This window comes from Rhea americana, unplaced genomic scaffold (assembly GCF_003343005.1).
Source record: "Rhea americana isolate MKP2758 unplaced genomic scaffold, rheAme1 scaffold_293, whole genome shotgun sequence".
Lineage (NCBI taxonomy): Eukaryota > Metazoa > Chordata > Aves > Rheiformes > Rheidae > Rhea > Rhea americana.
The window spans coordinates 683,914-709,864 of NW_028186416.1; the positions used below are offsets into that span (position 1 = coordinate 683,914).

The 25,951-nt window shown below is 39.5% G+C and overlaps 1 protein-coding gene across 4 annotated transcripts in view; it reads left to right on the plus strand.

Annotated features, from left to right (window-relative positions):
- The window catches only part of MTOR (mechanistic target of rapamycin kinase), a 67,138-nt gene that overhangs the window by 34,651 nt on the left and 6,536 nt on the right, over nt 1-25,951 (plus strand). For all 4 annotated transcript variants that reach the window (XM_085309213.1, XM_085309215.1, XM_085309216.1 and 1 more), the window contains 21 exons: nt 2,870-2,945; nt 4,532-4,671; nt 8,059-8,159; nt 8,532-8,647; nt 10,063-10,140; nt 10,517-10,624; nt 12,485-12,610; nt 13,633-13,764; nt 16,626-16,741; nt 18,067-18,184; nt 18,948-19,154; nt 19,756-19,856; nt 20,129-20,225; nt 20,860-20,958; nt 21,538-21,660; nt 22,302-22,484; nt 23,134-23,268; nt 23,626-23,800; nt 24,032-24,167; nt 24,957-25,104; nt 25,818-25,940. In XM_085309213.1, the coding sequence (XP_085165339.1) occupies nt 2,870-2,945; nt 4,532-4,671; nt 8,059-8,159; nt 8,532-8,647; nt 10,063-10,140; nt 10,517-10,624; nt 12,485-12,610; nt 13,633-13,764; nt 16,626-16,741; nt 18,067-18,184; nt 18,948-19,154; nt 19,756-19,856; nt 20,129-20,225; nt 20,860-20,958; nt 21,538-21,660; nt 22,302-22,484; nt 23,134-23,268; nt 23,626-23,800; nt 24,032-24,167; nt 24,957-25,104; nt 25,818-25,940 (2,638 nt within the window). The remainder of the gene's footprint in view (nt 1-2,869; nt 2,946-4,531; nt 4,672-8,058; nt 8,160-8,531; nt 8,648-10,062; nt 10,141-10,516; nt 10,625-12,484; nt 12,611-13,632; nt 13,765-16,625; nt 16,742-18,066; nt 18,185-18,947; nt 19,155-19,755; nt 19,857-20,128; nt 20,226-20,859; nt 20,959-21,537; nt 21,661-22,301; nt 22,485-23,133; nt 23,269-23,625; nt 23,801-24,031; nt 24,168-24,956; nt 25,105-25,817; nt 25,941-25,951) is intronic.

Genomic DNA, 25,951 nt, shown 5'->3' on the forward strand with positions numbered 1-25,951 from the left:
GTGTAATACTGAATAGCAGAATGAGGTATTGATTACCAAGGTTTTATTACTCAAAAGTAAGTCAGTGAATGTTCAGCCATATTAATAAGGGAGACTTTGATCCATGAGCCTTGCTTTGGAGGGGTTTTTATGATTTTACGCTTCTCAGTGTTTATGGCTATTTCTGCTGAAGCAGATGATTCTGTTTGTTTTTGGCTTTGTGTAAGCACTCTTTTAACTTGCTATATCAGAACACTAAATGATTCCCAACAGGTTTGGGGGATTTCCCAGTCACTAGCTTGTTTCTTTTTTTGTAATTTGAGGATTTTGTGTTTGAATCTTCTGGTTTATACATAAAAACAGCTTTGTGTTCCTAACACTTAATTGAAAATCAATAAATGTTTACATTATCCTGAACTACTTTGTAAAGGATAATGTTAGCAGTGTGTAAAGAGGGATGCCTGCTCTGTCATCTTCTCACAGAAACCTTTATCCTGCTTTTCACACCTCCCACTTCATTCTCTCTGAACTAACTTACAGGCAATAAGTTGCTCAGAGGCTTCAAAGCCCCCTCAAAGTCCATCTCGGGGTGTGTGTGTGTGTGTGTGTGTGTGTGTGTGTGTGAGCAAGATGGCTTGCATTAAGGAGTTACAAGGCAGATGCAAAGGGGTGCTTCTATATTTTTTTTAAAAAAGCACACAAGTCAATATTGATGAAAAATTACTTCCTACTCTATTGTGTGACCATTCCCCTTCTTATTTATCCAAGGCGATTTGGAATCGGTTTACCTTTTTATATTTAGAGGAGCTAACATGGCAAGATGAGCTTCTGATGTAGACTCTTAAGCATCTTCTCCAAGCATCTCTGGCATATGTGCATAGAGGACTTAGCAAGATTGATTAACAGATCCACAAAATTACTTAGCTTAATCTCTGCACACTGTGTGGGCTAGATTAGTTAATACAAGAGTTACTTTATGATGGATAGTGGCAACACAATGCTGAATCTACTGCCATATATTCTTTTAAATCAAAATCAAGGTATTATCTCCTCTCCCCAGCTCCCTCTCTTCCTCTTTCTTTCTCTAAAGCTAATAGCACACTACTTTGGTTAAGTAAGGAACATTTCTTTCTACACTGGGCAACCAAGAATGCAAGAATGTACCTTTTAAGTAATTGGGTGCACCAGGGAGTATTAGCAAAAGAGCAGCGGTAATTGTTAAGGAATAAAAGATAATGGCCAATTTGTTAGGAACTGTTGACAAGAAAGATAAGTTGAAAGTAATTTACTGTCTGACATGCTGGAACTGATGTGTCTGCCAATAGGTCTTTAAATCATCAAGATATGAAAAGTGACAGCCATTTATCACCTTTATAAGGCGCTGCTGTCTAGCTGCTGTTTGGGAAGTGTGGAGGTAGTAAGTTCTTTGACTCTTGCTAAAAACAGCATGGATTTATTCCAAGAGCTTCCCATTTTGGGGTGCCTGTCTTTCGCAAGTGTGATGGTGATGTGTTCTTAGCCTTTGCTCAAGCTCTGCCCTTTCTGATCACTGTGCAAAATCTCATTTGAATACTTTTATGACAGCAAAGTGGGGGAAAAAAACAGTGGCCAGGGAATTAGAAGAAGCAAAAGATCAGAATCCTTCCCAGCAGCGTTGTTAGTGATTCTTTACAAAGGGAATAGCTTTCCTCTCTTGCTATCCTTCCACTGACACGGATTTAGCAGTACCTACACCTTGAGMACTGACAGTTCATATGCACTTTCTCCTAAGAAATAAATGCACTACAACTCCGCATTTCTGGGATATTATTTTTCTTGTCATATAAATAGAAGTGAAGTGAATTGTCATGTTACACAATTACTTCCAAAAAGGAATCTGAATACTGAAGCAAAGGCATCATACCACAATTTTTTGCAGTGGTTCCAAGTGAAATCTTCTGGATGGGTAGTCAGAAAATGTCCTGCAACAGTTTTGTTTCCAGCATGGAATGTTAGTGGTCCAGTTCTTTATCCAGTGGATCCAGGAAGCTAGTTACAACAATAAATTAAAGCTAATAAAAAGGTTTTTCACTAAGGTGCTTTTTCTGCTAGTACACATGTTGAGTAAATTCTTGTTCACACAAGAAATCACAGAAGTCTCAAGCACAGCCTCAGGTTTTACTGCATAATCTTTAGTCTCTTGTTTCTCTGTTTTTTTTTTTTTTTTGCATTTCAGATGCCTTTTATCAATTGTTGAAAAGTTAATTTAAAATAGTAAGTTTCCGTAAAACTTTGAACGTGGTCAGGCAGTTCTGCAAGTGACTGTAATGAGCACAGCACATGTGCCAAGGAGACTTACATATTTTATTTGCAGTATTTTTCACACTCTGGCCTAGTGAAAAGCGCTTTACTTTGTAAGGCAGTTTGCACTGTTTGGTAGATCCAGAATTACTTTCGCTTCTAATTTTCTTTTCTAAAGAAAAGCAGAGATCAGCCAGCAAGTATTTCTCCAGAAGCGGATTGAAGAAGGGGGTGGGGGGGGAAGACCACAATGCGTGAGCTGGTAACTTGACAAGGACATACGTGGTGGAGAGAAATTGGGAGAATTTTACCTCACAAACTATTGGCAACTGTTTTTCTCCCTGTGCAGGCTGCTCTGTAGAATTGGTAGTGACATACACTCACTTTTTTGCGTAGCATGTCTTGAGAATACATACAGTGACTGTACGTGCACCTATTGTCTTGCAAATATGGAGCCATTGTGTCCCTTCTGTAGTCTAATCGTTCACTTCAAAGCTTTGAAGATGACTATTTACAACTGATACATCTTGGTATTATTAAGCAGAAGTTTGTACTCACTCCTAACCACTGCTAACTGTGTTAAATGGTCTTTCTCTTCCCGCCTCTTCAGCATTAACAATAAACTGCAACAGCCAGAAGCAGCTGCTGGGGTACTGGAATACGCCATGAAGCACTTTGGGGAGCTGGTAAGTCCTGCTGGATGATTCTCTTCTCCATGTCTCTTGGTTTCCCTGTGTGAGTATGCATCTTGCAGGCCTATTTTTGTTCTCCACTCTAAAATATGAAGCTCGTTTCTCTTCGTGTATTATTCAAACCAATTGTGAAATTTTGTTGTGCTCGTTCCCCGTGTAAGTAACTGCTGTGCTCCATGTAGGGAGAGATCTCTCTGCAGGTGAAGTGATAATCTTAGGGGTTTATTGGTGTATTCTGATTGTTGTGGTGTAAGTGGCTGACAAATAATTCCACATGATATTATAGGCCAGAAGATCAATGGCCCTGCAACCTAAACTCTTAACTATACACAATATCTAAACTGGAGGAAACCCTTTTCAAGTTTGAAAGGGCAGATCAAGATAAAAAATGTGAATCATACAGTTTTCCTGGGGGCAGTGCAAACGAAGGGAATCTGAGGTAGGCCTTAAGTGTTTAATGATAGAAATGTTTTTTTATATAAAGTTGTTTTTGTTTTAAGAACACTAGAAAAAAAGGTCCTTTGGTGGAGAAAAATTGACTTAAAACATCTTTGCAGCTTCTTGTGATTCCTAGGGTGAATTGAGCAGAGCACCATGTTATCTAATTCTAATCTCACTCTTCAACAGTAATGCAGTTCTAAATGCAGAGTTTGCCAGAATAAGCAGTGAAAGAAATTAAGAGGAACTGTGAGCACTATGTTTAGGAATCTACTTGAAATATTATGATGGAGCTGAGAGGTTAAAGAATTGGTATATAAATGTCACAAGTGGAAGACTGTGATGTGTAGAACATGGTTTGTACTGACTCTGCCCACAGGACTGGGAAAGGGATCTGTTTTACAGCATATATCAAGACAAGAGCTGCCAAGGACTGAGCAGAAGAAACATTGGCAGGGATCAGTATGGAAAAAATATCAAAGATCCAAAGAACTGTATTTCTTGAAAATTAGAAATAAAATCTAGAAATGGGAGGCTGAAGAAAGGTTTGTGCAGCTGCTGAGGATCATCATTTGGCTTATTTTTAGAGCCTTTGTTACCAGCTGCAGTCTTCTCCTGTGTGGGTCATGATTAGACCCCAACATAATACACATTTGCTGCATTGAAAAATGGTCCTAGCAGTAACAGGCACACTCTGTGCTGTTTAGTCTTTTTCCCTTTAGTTTCTTCATTCTTGAACACATTCTTGTTTAAATGCAAGCATATGCAGTAATGGAAAGTGGAATACTCTATAGATTTACTGTTCTCCCCTCCCCGCCCACAACCTTAAACAAAAAAAACAAAGAACTTGATACAGCCCAGCTCTCTTTCAGTGGCAGTGAGTAAGAAGATAAGGAATTCATCTATCTGCTAAACCTGAGTTTATTTCTGTGCAGGTTGAGCAATACTCAGGATTCATATTTTCTCACTAGCTTGAAGTCTTTCTCTGTATTAGACTAGTCTTTGAGGATATTTAGAATAAACAAAGGGCTGGAGAACCAACACAGACACTGGATGTTCCAGGAAATGCTGCAGTAGTTACTACAGAATGGTGAATATGAATACTGTTCTTCCTTCTGATTTTTTTTTCCTCTATCTCTCAGGAAATTCAGGCTACCTGGTATGAAAAGCTTCATGAATGGGAAGATGCTCTGGTGGCCTATGACAAGAAGATGGACACAAACAAGGATGATCCTGAGCTGATGCTGGGACGAATGCGTTGCTTGGAAGCACTTGGTGAATGGTAAGAAAGGAACACCTAGAGATCAAGAGAAGGCTAGTTATATCAAGCAGTCTGTGCCATATCAAGGTTATCTGCTGCCTCCTCCTATCTTTCTGTTTTATAGATTTTTCCTCTTGTTTCAGAAATACAGCAAGTTACCGTACTTTAAAAATGGTGCCTAACTCTTTTCTGGATGCTGTCATCCAGGTGACATTTATCTTTTAACTGAATTCCTATTTACTTCTGCTGATTGAACATTAGAAGATTTCCAATGCCTTTTCAATTTGTTCCTCAAAGTCAGCATTAGAAATTAGATCTCCAGGTTTTTTTGGAAATAACCRTCTGATAAGGTGACAGGTCTTTTTTTAGATATATCTTATGATCAGATCAACCCCATTTGTAATGAAGGAATAAATTAAAAATAGAGAGGACCTCTCAGGAAACATTAAATGGGCAGTGCTTGTCAAAAGCAAGCGTTGGAAAACAGGGCCATGATGAGCTCCTTTTATCTCTGATTAAACTGTGAGAAGAAACTTGTATTTTACTCATCATTGGACCTGTGCTTATCAAGAATGCATAGTCTTTTGCGCAACTGTTAGCAAAATTGCCTGCTTACCAGTAATTGTCTAGGTAAGGTTATGCCAAATAAAATGCTCTCATTTTAAAACCTTTTTGCCAAGTCCCTTTCGTGTGTCTGTATTTCTTTCATTATTGTTCTTTGTTAGCATCCGTTAGGTCTTGCCTTTGTGGACATTTGGTATTTCAAAACCTGTGTTAAATCTGTGCTATCAACATGTAACTGGTTAGAGTCAGTTTCCATGAGAGGAAGAGCTGGTGGTGGCTTAAAACTTGTTAGTTAACTAGGAGCTTCTGTTTTTCTCCCTGCTCACTTCAATTCAAAGAGGATAATTGGAGAGGACATGTCTTGGGGGCTGTATTATGCAGTTATGCCCAGGGGCATAAGTTATTTGGTTCAGGCCCTGCCTTTCTGTTGAGCTTTCCATTTCACTAGAGCTCTCTGCTGATGTGTCCTGACATGAACCCACAGGAAGGAGACTCCTCTCCACCACATTCATTTTACTACTCAAGTTGCTGGAGAAACAGAGCTGTTAGAAAAATGCTGTCAGCATTCAGGTTTCTCAACCTCCTTTTTGTTTTAGATTGAGCAGGAGGAGGGGGGGCATATTGGGTTTATCTTTTTTTTGCTAAGAAACATACAATTTCTTACTGGTCAGTTTCTCCATCTTTTTTTCTAAGAAGTAGACAGATCCCATTAGGGATTTATAGAATTTCTCCCTCCTGCAGGACAAGGATTTGTGTAAAGTATCCTCTCAGAACCATCTGCTTCATCACATTTTAATGACAAGTATATTACAAAAGGATTCTGTTCCTCTGTTGGAGCTAGATATTGTGTGTCTGTTGACAGTCTGTAGTGATGAGGACCATCCCAATACTTTCGCTTGCAGTCAATATTTTTCTGACATAAAAAGAGAAAATTTCTGTGTCCGGATAATGCGTGTTCTTACAGGGGGAAAAAAAAAAAGTGCTGCTCTCTCTCTTTCTGATGTCTTCTGGCCTGTATGTTGTACAAACTGTCTTGCTGGAATTTTTATTTTCTTTCCATTCTGATGGGGCTTTCTCTGGCATTCTCACCCTTTTTCGCTGTCCTTTTTTTCCAAAAGGATCTGAACRACAATGAGGTGTGTCAAAAAATTGAACCTAAAACTTGAAGACCTTAATGCAAAAATCTGTGCCACAGGAGTTGACTGGAAGTGTTCAGAAAGAACCTGAGTTTTCTGTTTTCCCTACAACATTTGGAAAAATGAAATCTTAAGAACAAAACAAAACAAAAAAGCAGGGAATGTTTTCATGCCTTCTCTGATGCTACCTATGTATAAAGTATGGCACAGAGGTTCCAGAACCTGTCTGAGAGTCTAAAATTAAATGTAGTATTCAGATATGACTAGTGAAGTAAATATTTGATACTTACAGTGGTGTCTTAAAAGGGAAATTAAACATCAGTTCAGTTCAGGAGACTATACTGAGCTGTAGTGCAGGAATTAATGCGATTATGGCAAAAACAAACAAAAAAAAAGACCGAAAGTAAGCATATTCTTAGAGACAGACTTACAAGGATCTGTGTATGTTCCACTGTAAAACTGCACTCCCTTCTGCTTATAACCATCTGTATTCAGATGCTTTTCACAATTCAGAAGTGCTATTGCAAGAGCTCTCTCCTCCATCACAACTGACTATAGAGACATCATCCCAAGACTGAGGATTCCCTTCGTCTGGTTTGGCTACTGCTGTCTTTAGTAACGTTGAACTTGGCAGTTCATGCTACTTGAATCTGCTTCACAGCGTGTGATAGTTCATCTAAGACTGATGCTACACAGCATCTTAATCTCAGTACTCCATGCAGTGACATTTTGAAAGTACAGCCAAAACATACTTAGCCATTTGTCTCCTGTTAGCTGTGTCCACAAGAGCCATTCTTCTTTATTAGCATCAATTAGGTTTTGATTTACTGCTCTTGGTCAGTTTGGTTTGTTTTTTCATTTTTTTTCCTCCTGGACTACTAAGCTGTCAGAGTAACTGCCTTGCCTGTGGCATACCATCATTTTCTAATTCATCTTCCCTTCTGCAAGGAGAGGATGATAGTAAGAAGGCAAGTTGGACTCCCTCACAGTTGGCAAGCTACTCGACTGCTACAGAGTATCCAGCCTGAGAAATTCTGAAACTGCAACACCCAGAAAAATTGTTTTGATCAGTAGAGCATTCATAGTTGATTTAAAAGAAATAATATAAAACATCCCAATGTTTCCTCTCCACTGGAGACAAGAGTTCACCCTGAGATCCTGCTATGGTGCATTTTCATACTAGATTACTGCAGCCCTGATACCTTAGTTTGTCTTCAAATTTGGTGTGTTTATGCAAAATGTTTGATAGTGGGAGCCACGGACAAACTATTCAGATTATATATTCCTTGTACTGTCACTTGCAAATAAGTTTTAAATATCCTTTGTTTGACAGGTTTTGGTTTTGGGTTTTTTCCCTCATTTTTTTTTTTTATGAATTTGTAGGCTCGTGTTGATAGCTCAGTTGTTAACAGGTCTGACTGACTTCTGAAGAACAGATGCAAACTTTTTTCTGGACGTGTGTTTTCAAAGCATAGTCTGTTTTAAATTCTTTTCTGATAATAGGTGGTTTATCATACTAGCATGCCTCTGAGCTGGCCAGAGAAGAAGAGGTGAATCCTAGGGGCTGGGGGGGGATTTGTTGGTGGTTTTTTTTTTTTTTTTTTTTTTGGGGGGGGGGGGGTTCTTTTTTTTCCCTCTCCTCTTCCTTCAGAAACAAAGTGAAATTCTTAGATCTTTTTGCTGATCAGAAATTGTGGATTCTTCATAGGGGACAGCTCCACCAGCAATGCTGTGAAAAGTGGACACAGGTCAACGATGAAACTCAAGCTAAGATGGCCAGGATGGCTGCTGCTGCTGCCTGGGGTCTAGGTAAGGTATTCTTCCAGCCACGCTTACATGATGTATGACAGGCAACACTGTGGAAGCCCAAATACTTTAAACTAACTTCAGAACTACAAAAGTGCTAGAACATCCATAATGAGTGTACTTAATCATGCAGTATTAACTGAAGTATCTTCTGAAATCTATCTTGAAGTACATTTTGATTTATTTTAAAAGATCATATTGAATTGGCTCAAATGGGAATCAGTCTTTCTGCTCGAATAATATATGTAGAGGGAGTCTGTAGATGAACTCAATGCTGTACTGAATGCAGGCCTAGTTGCTTATTTTTAAACATAGTTATGTTCTTATCTTGCAGAGAGGGCTGTTGTGTTGCTGAAGGTATCTGTTTCTCTGCAGGTCAGTGGGATAGCATGGAAGAATATACCTGCATGATCCCAAGAGACACTCATGATGGTGCCTTCTACAGGGCTGTGCTGGCTCTTCATCAAGACCTTTTCTCATTGGCTCAGCAGGTAACTGTCTTTCTTGCTGGCTTCCCAAAACCTAATCTAAGATGAGCTAAGCTACACTGCTGCATGGAAAGGCATGCCATTTTAAAGCAGTTGACTACAACTTGCGAATTACCTAATAACTTCCTTTTGATTGACATATTAGACCTTAATGACTGAGCTTGTGTTTCTAGGAGGTCTTGTGAGCTCTTATATTTCTAGAAACATGGTAGTGAATACCTGTACAGGTAGTACTGGTCCAGATCTGTAGAGCACAAAGAGCCTTAGTCATGCCTAGACTTCTGTATTTTTAGATCTATTTGGCAGACAAAAAAGTGCACAGAACATCCCTGTAGGGATGAAATTCTGCAAAACACTACTTGATAGAAAGCACGGATAGTTTAAGACACACACAATTCTCCATGGCTATTCTGTGCACGGCTGCCTGTGTTGCAGCTCCTTAGTGAGGTGCTTCTGTGAATGAAGTACAAGAACTTTTGCTCTATTTTTTCTGGTAGCACTGATAAATCTTAAATTAAAAGAGACACCTCAAGGCAAGGAACAAGTCCATTAAGAAGCTTATTAAGCAGAGCGATATTGGCATGCTTGTCAGATATGGAGAAGATTTGCAGACAGATTTTTTTTTYCCCCCTCTGTAAATTTGAAGCACATTGTTTACTTTCCAAGGAAGCTCAAGTACCATTTCTCAGAATTCGGTGCTGACTTGCCAACCTAGATAAAAGAGTAATACAGTCTGCTCTGTCAAAACCCATACATAGATTTTTGAGGGATGTGCAYGATAAAATAAGCCAGGCATTCAAAGGGCTAGAGTTTGTGATTAACCTTTTAACACTTTGAACAGGAAAAACTGCAGATGAGAGATTACAGAATGACTGGAACCAGAGCAGGACTGTATTTCATGCCTCAAAAACATGCTGCATTTGCAGAGATAGAAATGGAATTTGCAGGTCCTGTAAAATTCATAAAAACCTGCTGGGCCACATAAAACCATGAAACCCATTTTTGACCATTGTATATTTTTAGAGAGACAGTTCTTGAGGCTTTCTTCTAACTGATTCTCTTGCACTAAAATGTCAACTTTTTTCCTCTGTAAATGTTACTGTTGATCTCTGCAATGACACTAGGATCAGAAGTACTGGAAACTTCTTGGTGGAAAGACAAACTTTTACAGACTGTTTAGATGATAACCCCCTTGACTTCCACCTGCTACTGGACACACTCCTGTATGTGTTTCCCCCTCCCTCACCCCCCCCAACCCTCCCCAGTGTAACATCCATTCCTGATCCTTGCTGAAGAACAGAAATACAGAAATAATGGCACCTTTGTTTCTAAGGTGGAACAGATGAATAGCATTTTGAGCAGTTGACTCTTTCTGGACAAAACAATTTCCTCCTCCTCCAAAAATGTCTCTGTTTCAGTGCATTGACAAGGCCAGAGATCTGCTAGATGCTGAGCTGACTGCCATGGCAGGAGAGAGCTACAGTCGAGCCTATGGGGTAAGCGTCTATCTCTTAGCCTTCGTTCTCCTCATTACTGATTCAGACTACCTCTAGAAGTTGCTTAAAAGGCCCTAATAGTATTTGAATCAATTATAAGACATGTTTAGGCCCACAAGCTAAACATTTCTTCTTAGATGATGAATATAACTTTGTAGAAGCAGCCTAGGTACAAATTAAACTGCAGGATGAGCTCCACCACTCAAAAGAAATCAAAATTGGCATGGTTAGTATGTCATCTACATATCAGTATATGGCAGTCTGTCCTTTACCTGTTGGGCAGCATATATACTTCAGATTTTGATGCCGAAGTATTGCTCCTTAATTCTAGATTTGCTCTGTAATGTTTGGGATGGAATGTAATTGTTTCTTTTAGGCTATGGTATCCTGCCAGATGCTGTCAGAGCTGGAAGAGGTTATCCAGTATAAACTTGTACCAGAACGCCGTGAGATCATCCGCCAAATATGGTGGGAAAGACTGCAGGTACATCTATGCAAAGACCAAGGATGTAGATGATGTGCAGAGCACAGACAGCTTTCTTGCAAGTTGCAGTGTGATGGCTCAGCAGATTTTTCTTTCCACTTTGCTTTCTATCCAAACATTATCTATGCCTGCATGGTTACAGGCTTTCTGTCTTTTGAGCTACTACTGCTGGAACCTCAGTAGGATGTTTTAAGCCTTGAAGTAGATGTATGTGGAATGAAGAGGCAAGAAACATCTCCAAGCTGCTTGTCTTACTGTTGGATATTACTTGAAAATGTTAGTTTGCATAATGCTAGTTTGAACTAGTTACCTGACTGGCTGCATGTTATCTCATGGTGCTGGAAAACTGGACACAGAATTCACATGTTTCTAAAAGACTGTCTGTTCCCTTCTGACCTGGTACAAGAATATTTGCCACTTATTATCCTTGTCCTCTTTTTAATGCCCTTTAGCAACACTGTTGTGTTGCTAAAAAAAATCTGAAGCACCTGCAGATACTTAAAATCAGCCAAATATGTTGAGGTGATTTCCTTACCGGAAGGATTTCTTCACTGAAAGTGAATGTCATTATATGAAGTTCTTACAGGACCACTGTTTAAAGAGATGGTTTTTGCAAGGAAAAAAGAAAAGTTGGGGTAAATTGTTCAAATTATACTGATTTTTAATATACTGCTAGAAGGAAGAATCCTTTTCCATGCAGTGTTTTTTCCCTGTCACTGCTATATGTGCCTCCTTTTGAAAGGTTGTTGCTGCTGTATATTTTTCAACTGTTTGGGAAACTGTGACAAAGGTTTTAGTCTCTCAAATGCATTCCTGTCTGGAAAAGCTCAGGAGCATTCCACTAGGGTGGAGAGACTGAGAGTGGCAGGAAGTGTAATGTCTGAACACAGCTGTTTATGGTCCTGAAAGCAGTACATACAGTTCTTGCACATTTTATAGCTTCTTTTTAATAATTATAAAATGCCTGTTGGATGAATATGTTGAATATTTGTTTCAATGTCAGAGAACAAGCTTTGCATAACTATCCTGCCCTCAATTTTGTGAAGGAAAATAAAAAGGAAAAAATGGGAAAGAAATAGATGCTTTGGTGTTAAGGTACTTTCTACTATTGGACAGTCTTCTGTCTACTACAAAACTAAGTCTAAGCCATCTTTGGATGATACTAACTTCAGAGTATCACTGTTACCTGAAAGACCTTGTCATTGCAACAAGCACCCTGCGTTCAGATGTGTTCATCCCATCCATAGTTGTAGTTCATTGTAGCATCCTTGAACCTTCGAAGTGCAGACCCAAATCCTGCTCCGACTGTGTTGCTCTGGCTCTCCCTTCAGGCAGGCAGTTATCAAACAGTGCTTGCACAAGCAGCTGGGACTGCAGTTTCTGGCAGAATGTCAGTCCAATTATGCCAGCCTCTCTAATGGCAACATGCAAAGAGAAGGAAAAAAAAGCAGTAACAAGTATATCTTTTTAACCATTTGCTTTGCGCTGTTTCCATCTTGAGACTTGTCACAGTTTAAACCAAAAATAGACCTTAAAACTGGGTCCAGAAGGGACCTCTTGACTGGTCTTGAAATTGCTTAAATAGCTTTCCTAATTTTGGATGTATTTCTGTTTTAGAAGTTTTTCTCCTTTTCTCCTGAGCTGGCTTCTCATGCCGTCTTGGCTGTGAAGGGTCAGGGACTTTTTCACACACAGCAGTTTTGAGGCAATAGCCAGCTACTTATTTACGTCAGCCTGCTATGAATTGTGGGTACTGAAATCTCTCCATCTTGGAAAAGCCCCTTCAGATTCTGAATTAAGGCTATGGGGAGTATATTGGAGAGAACACACTAAAATTTTTGCTACTTTTTTTTCTCCCAGGGTTGTCAACGTATTGTGGAAGACTGGCAAAGAATACTGATGGTCCGATCTCTTGTCGTGAATCCTCACGAGGACATGAGAACTTGGCTCAAGTATGCCAGCTTGTGTGGGAAGAGTGGGAGACTGGTAAGCATTGTCAGCCCCTGCCCTCTACAACAAGTATTTAAATAGCTGACTTTGTCATCTCACTTTAACCATAAGGTTTTCTGATACTCTCATCCAAATGAGGTGGATTTTCCTCTGAAAAGAAGACTGATCAGAAGTTGCTGAAACTTTAATTACCATAGAGTTAAACACTTATAGCCAAGCGTTATTTCTGCTGGGTTAACGTTACATGTGAGAGGGACTTGGAGTCAATTTGGTTTTGCTTGCTACGCCTGAAAGTTCTTATGTAGCACTGATTTATCAGAGACAGCTGCTATCAGTAATTCCCACTTTTTTGTCAAATGTATAAAGTTACGTTAGCGTCATGAAATGTTACAATCTTATTTGAACATTCACAACATTTTTTTTAAAAAAATTTGAATCAGACTTTCTTCTCTTTACTGGCGATGARTTTATTGGAATTGAGAATCTAATGCTCAGAGCCAGAAGACGACGTATGGTCTGTCATGTGGTGTTCTTACATGTACAGAAAGTGGTGATGATGCTGCTGTTTGAGAGCTCTCCTTATTTTCAGTATAGGTCGTGGCAGGAATGGTTGACTTGTTACATCCTTGCTCCCTTATAAATTGATATGATGAGTTTATCAAGCACATTTTTCTTTCCCAAATCAGGTATTATGCATCTGTTTTTCAGAAGCAGGTGTTGCTTGTCATGTCATTGGCCATATTTTGTTCTGGTGACAGTGAAACCATGGTTTCTGGCTTAAAACTCAGGAGGGGACCAGTACCAGGGACTCTCATGGCTTTCTTGACAAACCACAGCTCTTAGCCATACGCAGGCTCTACTGTTTGTCACTTGTRATATGTATGCCTCTTTGACAACCATGCCTTATTTTGCTGTCCCCAGATCTATCTCATATGGTCTATCTATGCCCATGTTATCTAAAGAGGGACAACTGCTTTTAAGTGGTAGGCAGTTCRGGGGTGGATGTGAAACAGAAGTAAGAACAAACTTTGGTTTTAACTAGCTTTTTCTCTTTCCAGGCTTTGGCCCATAAAACACTCGTCCTGCTCTTGGGAGTAGATCCATCTCGACAGTTGGATCATCCATTGCCAACAGTACATCCCCAAGTGACCTATGCATACATGAAACATATGTGGAAGAGTGCGCGTAAGGTACCAAAGAACAGATGACCCCCTATTTTTCATTGCTTAGGTTTCATGCAGGGCTTGGAGACTTTAACTCTCCATAGTCCCCACAGAAAAAAGTCAAGGCTGAAGGTTTTAGTTTTGTTCACCTRAAAAAAGAGTAACCAGTCCCTTTCCTTATTGTTGCTGAGAAGTTTTTGAAGTTTTATTTTAAAACTCTGCAGTAGCACTATTTTTATTCCCTGCCTGGAAAGGTTATCTGTGTTAAAACAGCATCAGGTACCCAAGAGATGCACCGAAGATCAATGGTCAGTAGTATCTCTACTGTCCTCACCAGGGTTTTACTGTGTAGGCTTGTTACTTAATCTTTCAGCCACTGTGCTGATGATTACCAGGTCTTCTCCCTGTCCCTATGGTCAGAGTTGCATATTGAAAGAGGGAAGAAAGTTCTCTTTCTGTCTCCAGTTTTAGAAAAATATCCTGAACAGTTTGTACTTAGCTGCTGAGCAGAACTGACTTTTATTGAGAATATGACTGAAAACTTCTAACTAAAAGACAGCTGAAAAGTACATAGGGTTTTGTCAGGGGAACAGTTTGGCTCCAAAGAGCCCAGGGTGAATGTTTTTGACATTGCAACACAGGGAGAATTTACATACTCAAATCCAATAATCTCCAGACTGGATAACTTATCTTTTTTTTTAATATACGTTAAAGCCTCCATTTATTCTCATATTCTGCCACATCTTTTTTATTTTTCCTGCCTTTGGGATCGCCAGCACTGGAGCAGAGCCATTGCTATGGGATCATTGCCATGACCTAACTATTCTTTGAATTTAAAAAACAGAAGGAGCTGCTGATGAGGCCCTGTTCTGTTGGCTTTGTAAAATAGAGTGTGATGATCCCTTACTTTCTTCAGTAAATGACCCAAGGACTCTATGCTTTCTTATGCTTGTCTCTGAGTGAAGACGACTTTTTTTTTTTTTTTTTTCCTTCAATCTGTGATAGAGAAAGAGGCAGATAAGATTCAGGAAATGGTGCAGTTGTAGAAAGCGGAATGAAGGAAGCTGCTAAGAGTTAGAGAAGGAAGAAAGAAAGAGAATGTATCTAAAATAAACTGTTGCCAGAAGACAGGAAATAAATATTAACAAAACAGCAAAGATGAGAAGGACACAGATGTGATTAGAATCACCTCTTGCTCCTTGAATGATTTCCTATTTTAGTGTAGTGTGTAAGCTCTGTGCACAGGGGCTTTCTGTCCTTCTTTCTAACATACTACAGCTGTGTATGTGTTTATAGTGCTTTACCCAAAATAATAGTAATTCTAGACCTGCACACAAGTCCCAGTCCTTTCTCTGAGCACTTTTCTGCTGGGAGGGCTGACTGCATGGTTCAGGCCTTTGTAAGCACTTGGAAATTACATGCTTGTTTTTGAAATTCAGATTAAAACTGCAACTTTATGGCAGAAGAAGCTATGTGAGGGTGCAGTGAAATCTGCAGTCTGGAGTGCTATTCATAGCAAACATGGGATGTATCTGTATGGCACTCTCCTGTGTTGGTACCGGAACCACTGCGTGATTGGATGTATCCCTATGTCCTGTTTTGTATTAGATAAAGAATATTCATCTATACCTAGCGATATATGTAGATGAGCGTTTTATGTAACTGGGTGTGTTCACCTGACTGATCCAGGTTACTAGCTGTGGAATGCCCCCATGAATGTTAGAGTGATTGTTTCATTTATTTTGCCCTGGGCTGAAAAACTTTTTCCTGATGGCTGACTCCATGCTGACATTTGAACTGGACAGATGAGTCATTCCAATTTAGGTGATTCTTCTCTCTCCCCCTTTCTCTCTGAAATAGCTCATTTCTCTAAATGGAACAGAAGTAAATTGGACTCCTAGAAAACACACTGTGCAGTTTCTGACCTGAAATGACCTTGCGGTTCACAAAGGCTTTACTCTAATTGCTTCCAGTGAGGCGTACACACTTCTTTTGCTAAACTTTTAACTTTAGCTTTTCTTACTCCTTAATTCTTTCAAGAAAATTTCGGAGAGTCTTCTCCCCAAATTTGGTGGTGCAAGTTGCTTTAGCATTACTGTCTGTGTAACCTACTGGCAAAGGAGCAATGTACAGTTGTACTTAAACAATATTAGGAGAAATCTAGATTTTCATTTGTTGAAACACCTCAAAGTTTACATCCCTTGGTGTGCATTGTAAGCCTAGACAAAGCTCAGGAGTTAGGAGGGAAGCTCAGGGAGCTGTGGGTTTTCAGTTAGTATTTTCTCAGATTGGTTTTCTCAAGTGGTAGCTTATTATAGACGAGCTTCTAGGGGTCTGTGATCCTGTCTATTATGGTACTGACCTGGTCAGGGGCAGTTTGTAAATTATGAACATTTGTTAGATTGTTGGGATTGGTGGACTTCCTTCAATGTATATGTTCAATTGCAAGTCAAATCTCACTTTGTGTGAGCAGTACTGGGACCTTCTCTGCCGCTGAAGGTTTCTTCTCATACAATTTACCTCGCCATTTTTCCAGAGCTGGGCTCTTGTGCATCAAAGCGCAATGTTACCTTGTGTTATGGTTGGTCATCTTTTTGACTGCATGTATGACATGAAGCTGAGCCATCAAAGGATACATTTATTAATTCCTCAGTGTAGCAATTCAGTGTCCAGATTTATAAGATGTTAATTTAAGAATCTCTAACCTCTTTATTTGGTGCTACAGAACAGGACTATGACCTGATTTTAGAAGGATGTAAGCAGTTAAAAGGCTTTGAAAGAAAAATATAGTTTTTACTTTCYGTGAAAATTTATTTCCACATTGTCTTCCTCTCTTGTGAAGTTATTTAACCCCCACAGTCCTTACCGTTGTCATCGTCCAATTACAGATTGATGCTTTCCAGCACATGCAGCACTTCGTGCAGACAATGCAGCAACAGGCACAGCATGCTATTGCGACTGAAGACCAGCAGCACAAGCAGGAACTCCACAAGCTCATGGCACGGTCAGCATTTGGTCCTTGGAGACCCTTTACCTGTATGGAAACACTTGATGTCCTTCCTGGGGTTGCAGGGTCTGTGCAGATCAAGTATTTCAGACAAAACCTCCACTTTGGGAGGAACAGAATATTTCTCGTCTAGTTGGTAGAGAGCAGTTTGGTATTACATCGTTATCTATTTATGATTTCAGTAAATGTTATAGTGACAAATCATTGTAAACAAGCTTGTATTTGTCACTGGCAGCTGGTTGTATTTTTCCTGCACTGTGGCTCATTGGCAGAAGGTAGAGCTCCCAGCATGACTATTCCTTTGGTTTTCAGGGGATCCACTCAGTAGGAAAAGAGCATTTCTATTATGCCTGGYGTATCTGTACTTGGCAGCTGGTGCCCTCAGTACAACAGCAGTGCCTCAGGCAATGGGTACCCAGCATGTGATAGTCTCTTAAAATATTGTTGCATTAAAAATACATCTAAAATCTCCATTTTCTTCCACATATTTCGAGGTGCCTTATTGATTCTGTCATCTCCCATTTAAATAAGAAATTGCATAGTGTTTATTGCTGAAGAGAGTTTTTAAAGAGAGCCATGCATCTCATTCTCTTTTATGAGACTGGGAACCTGATAACAGCTATCTTTTTTTTTATTATTATTATTTTCCCTCCATAGGGACTATCTTGGAAGGCAGATTAGTGATGAGTTATGCATAAAATTTTTCTTGCACAAGGCTTGTTGGAAACTGCAAAATGTAGAAAGGACAGATGTGCAATTGTGGTATTTAAAACCTGCTGAGAGAGTGAAGTATTAGGCTTTTCACAGCCCCACCCTGCTGCAGTGAAAATGCTTTGTTTTTCTTTCCTCAGGGAGGGGATGGCTTAATGAGGTTCTGGCTTGGCCCAAAAGCAGTTTTGCTGTGTTTCCACTGGCTGGTTGTCACAGTGTGTTTTCTCCAGAAGGCTAGTTCATATGGTGATAAGTATAGCTAGCCAGCACATGGATTGTGTGCATTTTATCAGTCGAGTCCTTTTATGCCCCTGTTAACTTCTTAAATCCATTTTATAATAGATATAAAGGGGGAGCAAAGTTTGATCCCTACTCCACCCTCTAAAAGCGAAACCGTTAGCCAGTTTGCTTCTCACRGAATGTAGGCTTTTTGAACTTTTATCTGTTGAAGGTACCACATATGCTGCCTGTCTGCAGAAGAGGCTTACAGAGGGTGTTTACCACACAGAATATCTTTCAGATTTTGCCTAAGAAGTCTGCCTCTCAGTCCAGAAATCTTCATTTTCATCCTACGTTCTCTCTGAGAGTCAATAATCCTTTTGCTTAACCAGGTGTTTCCTGAAACTGGGTGAGTGGCAGCTGAATCTCCAAGGCATCAATGAGAGCACAATCCCCAAAGTTTTGCAATACTACAGTGCTGCAACAGAGCATGACCGCAACTGGTACAAGGTCAGTAAGGAGAAGTTTAAGGCACRGTTGCAAGGAGATCAGTAATATGACCACACTCCATAATACAGGAAAGGAAGTTGTTGATAGGGAGATGACCTGTAACTGCATTGTTACTGTGAGTAGGATTAGCAACCAAGAAGGCAGCCCATAGCAATCATGACTGTTATTCAGAATTTTATCTGACCAGTATAAAGACCACAGATCAGTTGCTAGTCTTGTATTTGGGACTTTCTCTCCTGTCAGCTAACARTGAAGAAGAAAGGGTAATCTAAATAGAAACATTTTAACCTGTTTTTGCTAAGTGTATTGAACTGGGAAGAGTCTTGTTACTAACTCTCTAAAGAGCCTTTTACTTAAGGGTTCTAAATTAGTATTTGATGCTAGATCTTTTCTGGGGCAGCCTTCTCCCTCATCTCATCCTCTTAAGCCTCCTCTAGTCCTTCTTCATTTTAAGTTTTGAAAAATTAAGGAATGTGGGAATGCAGTGTGACATAAATTTTGCTACAGAGCTCTTTTGATGCCACAATATCCAACATGGAGTTGTTGGCCAAGTATTTGTCATGGTGTTGTTCAAGTTAATAAGAAATTAAAACTACAGTTGATAGAGAGAACAAAGCATTGTGGTGTCTGCAGGGCATTACTTGCTACCGTTATCCATGGACTTTGAGAAGCTGGGACTACATCTCTAATCATTAGACAGTACAGGTTGCAGAAAAGATTCATCTTTCCTCTGATTTTTGTTGAAGTTCTCTTCTTTTGGCAGGCCTGGCATGCATGGGCAGTGATGAACTTTGAAGCTGTGCTTCATTACAAACATCAGAACCAGGCCAGAGATGAGAAGAAGAAACTGCGTCATGCCAGTGGAGCCAGCATCACCAGTGCCAACACAGAGGGCAGCAACAGTGAAAGTGAGGCAGAAAGCACAGAGAACAGCCCTATCCCATCTCCAGTGCAGAAAAAAGTCACTGAGGTACCAYTCTTCTCTGTTTAATTTGAGATCAGTACTTATTGCTCACTCTCAGGAAAAGGTTACAGTGAAGAACAAGCTACTACRTGTGTTTGAGTTTTGGAAGTTGTCTGTATCTATGCCGGTAGCTTACAGCAAGAGTGAGGAGTTTCAGATTAACTTAGTCTTAAGACAAGAGGAYTTAACTAATGAAAATGACCATAGATTAGCTGGGAACTAAGAGTAAAGTTATAGAGAGTTATCATAGGTGATATGATGTGCAGTAACAAATTTTCCTGTCTAAGCACTCCACAATAGAACACTCTCTCAGGAATCTGTCTTCTGCTTGCCAGCTCTGGAAGGATTGTAGCTTTTAGTCTTGCTTGCTGTCCCTGTTTTTTGCCAGTTGAAGCATAGTAAGACTTCTGTGTTCCTGCCAGGCTGAGAGATATGTGTACAGTCAAGCAAAATATGAAGTCTTACAAAGAACATGAACAGAAGTCAATCGTAGTGTGAATTAAATCTCTGTTTCTGCATAGTTCTCCCTCCTCCCCCTTACCTAGTTCAGGTTTCATATAAAGGATAGCCTTGTGTAGAGCTAATGCAGCAATTTTCATTCCAAAAGGATTTGTCCAAGACCCTCTTGATGTACACAGTCCCTGCCGTCCAAGGTTTCTTCCGATCCATATCTCTGTCTCGAGGAAACAACCTACAGGACACACTAAGGTATATAATATAGCACATAGTAAATAAAATGTAGTTGATAAAGGGATGTGCTCTAAGTTCATGCTTTAAAGTGAGGTGTAACCCRTTTCTATTCTCTTTTATTTTGTTGCTAAACTGAATGAATGCTAAATATTCAGTCCAAGGTAGTTTAAGTTCCTATACTCTTATCCTGTGTTTCTTGGTTCTTGGAAAAAGTCTGTTGTTAATGGATGTGAAGATACTTGACTGGAATGTTTTGTTTTATTCCTGAATGTATTTCTTCTTTTTTTCAGGGTCCTTACTCTGTGGTTTGACTATGGTCACTGGCCTGATGTAAATGAGGCTTTGGTTGAAGGAGTCAAGGCAATCCAAATAGATACTTGGCTGCAGGTAAGGAACACGGAGGTCTAGCACAGCTCCCAGTTCTACTTTCTCAAGGGAGCTTGGGAATCTGTAGTATCCATAATGATCCTTTGCCAAGTAATCCTCTGTAGGTGAGTGAGGAGAGCAGTGTATTAGCAGTACGATTTGTAACTTATTTAACAAACATCTTAAACAGAAACAGTAGTAGCACTCTTTCATGCATTTCTGCAATTTATGTGCCATTATTGCATATGAATGAGAGTGTAAAGATTTTAAAATTAGAGATGATATGTATACCACATAAAACATCACTTTGCTACTCTAATGTAATTCAGATTGTGAGTCTATTTCAAGATTACTTTGACAAATGAGTCTTGTAGAAATAGTTTAATTACTTTGAGCGTTACATCTTCCATTCAAGATGCACAAGATCCTGTAGTGGTTTTGCATATTATGTGTGTCCTTTCACCCCCCTGGTCTGTGTTTCTCTTCACTCCTTGGAACTTTGCTGGGTTATCCTCTGACAACTTCAAAAATGAATTATGGGTCTTTCTGTCGTCTTTAGAGACTGTGAGGTCTCTAGCAGAGAGCAGAGCAGCTTGTGAGTTCCAAACATGAGATGACTAGGATATTTATTTTTCTTATTTATCCTTTCTATTAGGTTATCCCTCAGCTCATTGCAAGAATTGACACCCCTCGACCTTTAGTAGGACGTCTTATTCACCAGCTCCTCACGGATATTGGACGGTATCATCCCCAGGTAATCTTTGGCTTAGAGGTTGTCCATCAACTCCTAGACAATTAACGCATTTCCTTTATGTTCTGTTTCACCTACCATACATGCGGTGTGTGGTCACTGTCATTGCAGTGAAAGTTGTAGCAAGGGGAGATAGGGACTATTTTCTTTATCTCAGCCCTGTTCGCAGGAAAGATGGACAGGAGGGTTAGGTGAGCCACGCAGTTTTCTACTAAGAAGCTGGAGAGCAAAAATCACCTTTTTAAGTCTAAGCTCATTAACTGCTAAGAGGCAGCAACTACTTCACAGATATTTTATCTGAATTTCTTCCCATTATGGGGAAAATCACAGCAGGCTAGAGAACTTTCTGTTGTTCCCATTTGACATCAGCTTTTAAAGTTATTTAGCTACTCAGCAAATGAAGATCTAATGAGCTTTTCAGATTGTAATTCAAATAGCAAACTCGTGTCAGCTCTTTCAAGAAGCAGGCTTGCTTTCTCCTGTCCTGCCCTAAGACTGCCACTTATTAATATTTTGCTGGTCTTTCAATTTATGTAGCTTTCCTGCATGGTTCTAAAATGTTATTGTTTGATGTCACTGTAGGCTTTGATTTACCCTTTAACTGTGGCCTCTAAATCCACAACTACTGCACGTCACAATGCTGCAAATAAGATCTTGAAAAACATGTGTGAGCACAGTAACACTCTGGTGCAGCAGGCCATGATGGTGAGTGCTTGTCTACTGTAAGGTGTATTGCATTTCAGGGATGAAGTATCACAGGTATATTGAGATTGTGGTCTTCATAGACAACCCCCCCTCACTAACCTGGAAATGACTGATCAATGTTAATTTTTGTTGAAGTATAATTAATTATTTTGTATTCTTGTTTTTGAAAGACATTATAGTACTACAGTATATAATTTTAAGAAAATCCTTTATATAAAAAGGAAATAACAGTCACTCAGTTGTAGCGTCCCCTTTGAATAAATTTAGGGAAGAACATTATTCCACAAAGAGAAATTTTTGCTTAATGAGAAGTGGAAACAAACCTTACCGTGCGTAACGTGGATAAAGTAATTCAATTGCTAAAGATTTTATGAATGAATGAAAAGTARTATTTTCAGGCCAAGTTATGCAAATATGTGTACAATTTCAAAGGCAACAAATAATGTGTGAAAAATCTGGTCAGGTTTTTGCAGAAAAATGTATACTGCAATTGGGGAAGTTTTTATAGCTCCCTCTAGTGGTCAGTAAGAAATATTTCATAGTCTTTGAAGAAGGTAATTTTGCATTTTTATGTCAGTAAAAATTACGTCAGTCATTGCATTTTTCTTTCAATATTTAATCTTTTTCCTATCTTAAAACAGGTGAGTGAAGAGCTAATCCGTGTAGCCATCCTATGGCATGAGATGTGGCATGAAGGTTTGGAAGAAGCGTCTCGTCTGTACTTTGGAGAAAGGAATGTGAAGGGAATGTTTGAGGTGCTGGAACCACTTCATGCAATGATGGAGCGTGGGCCTCAGACTTTAAAAGAGACATCCTTCAATCAGGTATTGGCAAATGGCTGAGAGCGAGACCTTCTCTTTGCCCTCTAAAGCAGGCAGGACAGCTGCCTTTCCCAGCTGTGTTCCAAGGAACTTTACAACCTAACACARAGAGTGAAGCTCTTGGGACTAATTACATTTGCTGAGATTTCATTACCGATATTTGTCTTTGAATCTGTATACTTTTGGGTGACTTCAGTACTATATGAGCATAATAGTACACACAGCCCTAAAGTCTTATGTCAGCTACATGTCATGTGGGACCTGGAAAACACAAAACTGCTTTGCAGCAAGTCCACTTGCTTCACAGTAGCTACCAGCACAGATAGTAAAGATGGTATCTCTCAAGCTGGCAAAATGAATTCTTTCGAGTTGGCAAGTGTTAAAGGGTGATTCTATGCTTCCTGCTGTCTGCGATCGTGAAGCCACTTTGTAATGTAGCCCAATAAACTCAGTGCAGGTCTTGGAGCCAGAAATTCCTGGACTCTTAATTGAGATGCTATAAAAATATGGAATCAAATACTTGTAATGCAATTTGAACATAGACCATCRTGCTCTGTGTAGATGTCAGGTGATCTCTGCCTGTTCCACTATTGTCTGTAGAAATGTGTGTGGTTTGTTATTTATTTTTTTTTCTCTCTCTTTTCTTCCCTAGGCCTATGGCAGAGATCTAATGGAAGCTCAGGAATGGTGCAGGAAGTACATGAAATCAGGAAATGTCAAAGACCTGACGCAGGCTTGGGATCTGTATTACCATGTGTTCAGGCGTATMTCAAAGCAGCTGCCTCAGGTTGGGGGAGAAGTACAGTTCTGTTGTGGGTCTTACAGTGTAAGCTGTCAATACCCRTTTCTATTTCATTTTCTGCTTATTTAAAATATTCAAATTTGGTGTTCTGGAAATASCTGCTTACGATTTGTTCAGAAGCTCAGATTGTTGTGTTATAAATTATTGCATTTCAAAATGCTTAAACCAACTACCACTAAAATCTGAATCTGCACTTTGTTTGAGGTGCACTTCCTACAAGCAGGTGAAGTATTGACGGCTGACTGAACTGTCTTAGGCCCCTTCTACAGTATGAACTCCTCTGATATTTYGGTGAGATTTAACTGAAATGCTGGGGGGCTATGTTTCTTTTGCTGTTGATAGCTCACTTCTTTGGAACTACAATACGTGTCACCAAAACTCTTAATGTGCCGAGATCTGGAACTGGCAGTACCRGGCACCTACGATCCCAACCAGCCCATCATCCGCATTCAGTCCATTGCACCCTCACTGCAGGTCATCACCTCCAAGCAGCGGCCCAGGAAATTAACGTTAATGGGTAAAAGATGCCAGTTTTCACTTTGCTATTCTAGTATTTAAACAGTTCTTGCTTTTAGCTCAAACTGCATATTTATGAGGTAAAACTTCTCCAACTTTTCTTTTGCAATAAAGCATTTTTATGATAGTCCATTTAGTCTGACTGCTGTGCTTTCTGATTCTTGAATGTCTGTATATTTACTTATCTGTAGTTCAGCAGGCACGAATTTTCTTCCTTTAAATTCTTTTGCAGGAAGCAATGGGCATGAGTTTGTATTCCTTCTGAAAGGTCATGAGGACCTTCGCCAAGATGAAAGAGTGATGCAGCTTTTTGGATTGGTTAACACTCTGCTAGCAAATGATCCAACTTCTCTTCGTAAAAACCTCAGGTATGTGGGACTGATGTAATCACTGAACCTGCTTGTGCAAAAATGATGTCCTGTGTTGATGTGGCTTCTGAGTAACCSTCAGCACAACCAGCTGGTTTGTGAAGAATAGGAGCATCTTGGCACAAAGGGTGGGTTTTTTTTTGGTTTTTTGTTTTTTGAGAAAAACAAACAACCTCTTCAGGATACATTTCATTCATATTTGAGTCTCATGAATGCTGTTTTTTTTTTTTTTAATTCAAGTCCCATGTAATGAATTGTCTATTTTAAGGTAGTTCATGTACTGACCTAGGAGCCTGACAACCAACCATGTTAACAGTCTTCCTGGCTTACTGGCCCTAGCAGCTGCTGCACTGACGTTGTACCATAGATGATAATCCTCCTTTCAGGAGGTGCAAATTCTGTGAAATYGTGACTTCTTGTCAAGGATTTCTTATTACGGTCCCGATATAGTCACATGATGAATAGTCTGTGTACGATGTGTTTCAAGCACAAACACATCAAATGCCTTGCGCAAATTATAAATCATTGCGGGTGACCTAACGAGCATCTTCTAAAAGCAGTCTTTCAGTGAACACTGCATAAGCTTCAAGAATATGTCCTTAAGAGTATCTGATGACAGTCTATCCAGATGGATGTTCCTGCTCTATTTGAAGAAAAGGAAAACAGGGCAACTACTAAAGAGACGATTTGGATCAGATTCAGATTTTAGTGGTAGTTGSCTTAAGCATTTTGAGATGTAATAATTTATAACACAACAATTTAAGCTCTGATTCTCCATTTTTCTTGTAGCATCCAGAGATATGCTGTTATTCCACTGTCTACAAATTCAGGCTTGATTGGTTGGGTCCCCCACTGTGACACACTGCATGCACTCATTCGAGATTACAGAGAGAAGAAAAAGATCCTGCTCAATATAGAACATCGCATCATGCTGAGGGTAAAGGGCAAAGCTTGCAGAATTTTTTACTATAACCTTTTAGGACTCCAGTGCTTACTGAAGAACAGTGGTGCACAGGTTCTTCTTCCTTTACCTATTTTCTGATGATTATTGGYACCAGTAATAAATACAAGAGCATTAGATGGAGATTCTACAGTACTACAAAAGGGTAAAATTGGACATAAGTTTTTTGTTTCTCCTTTCCTATTCTAGCATTGGCCACAAATTGTTACCATCTGGTAACTAAAACGTGTTTGGAGTTTTGCATGAATATAGTTTGCATCATACAAGGTGTCGTGCTGCTGGCATTTACAAACATGTCTAAGCAGCAAGGCCAAAAATTGGACAGACTGAAGAAGAAACTGAATATCACTAGAAAATTTGGAATTCCCTGGCAATAAGGAAAGGGTGTGCCAACTCAGAAGACTTGTTTGGAAACTGTCTTCAGAACATATTTACCTCAGCAGTATTTTAATTATGTATGCCAATGAAATATTCTGTGGATGCTGAATCATTTGCTATCACATTTCAAATGAATTCCTCACTGCTGACTAGTAATCTTTATGCATTTGTTGGGAACATACTATCAGTCTGCAAATAATAATTTCATACCAAATTTATCGTTAAATTATTTGCAATTATTGTGTTTCTCATATTACAACCAGGGATTATAGGAGGGYTTTTAGCTGATGAGTTTCACTTCTCAATTATAGATGGCTCCAGATTACGACCACCTGACCTTGATGCAGAAAGTAGAAGTATTTGAACATGCTGTCAATAACACAGCTGGCGATGACCTTGCCAAACTGCTCTGGTTGAAAAGTCCAAGCTCAGAGGTGAGTTTGAA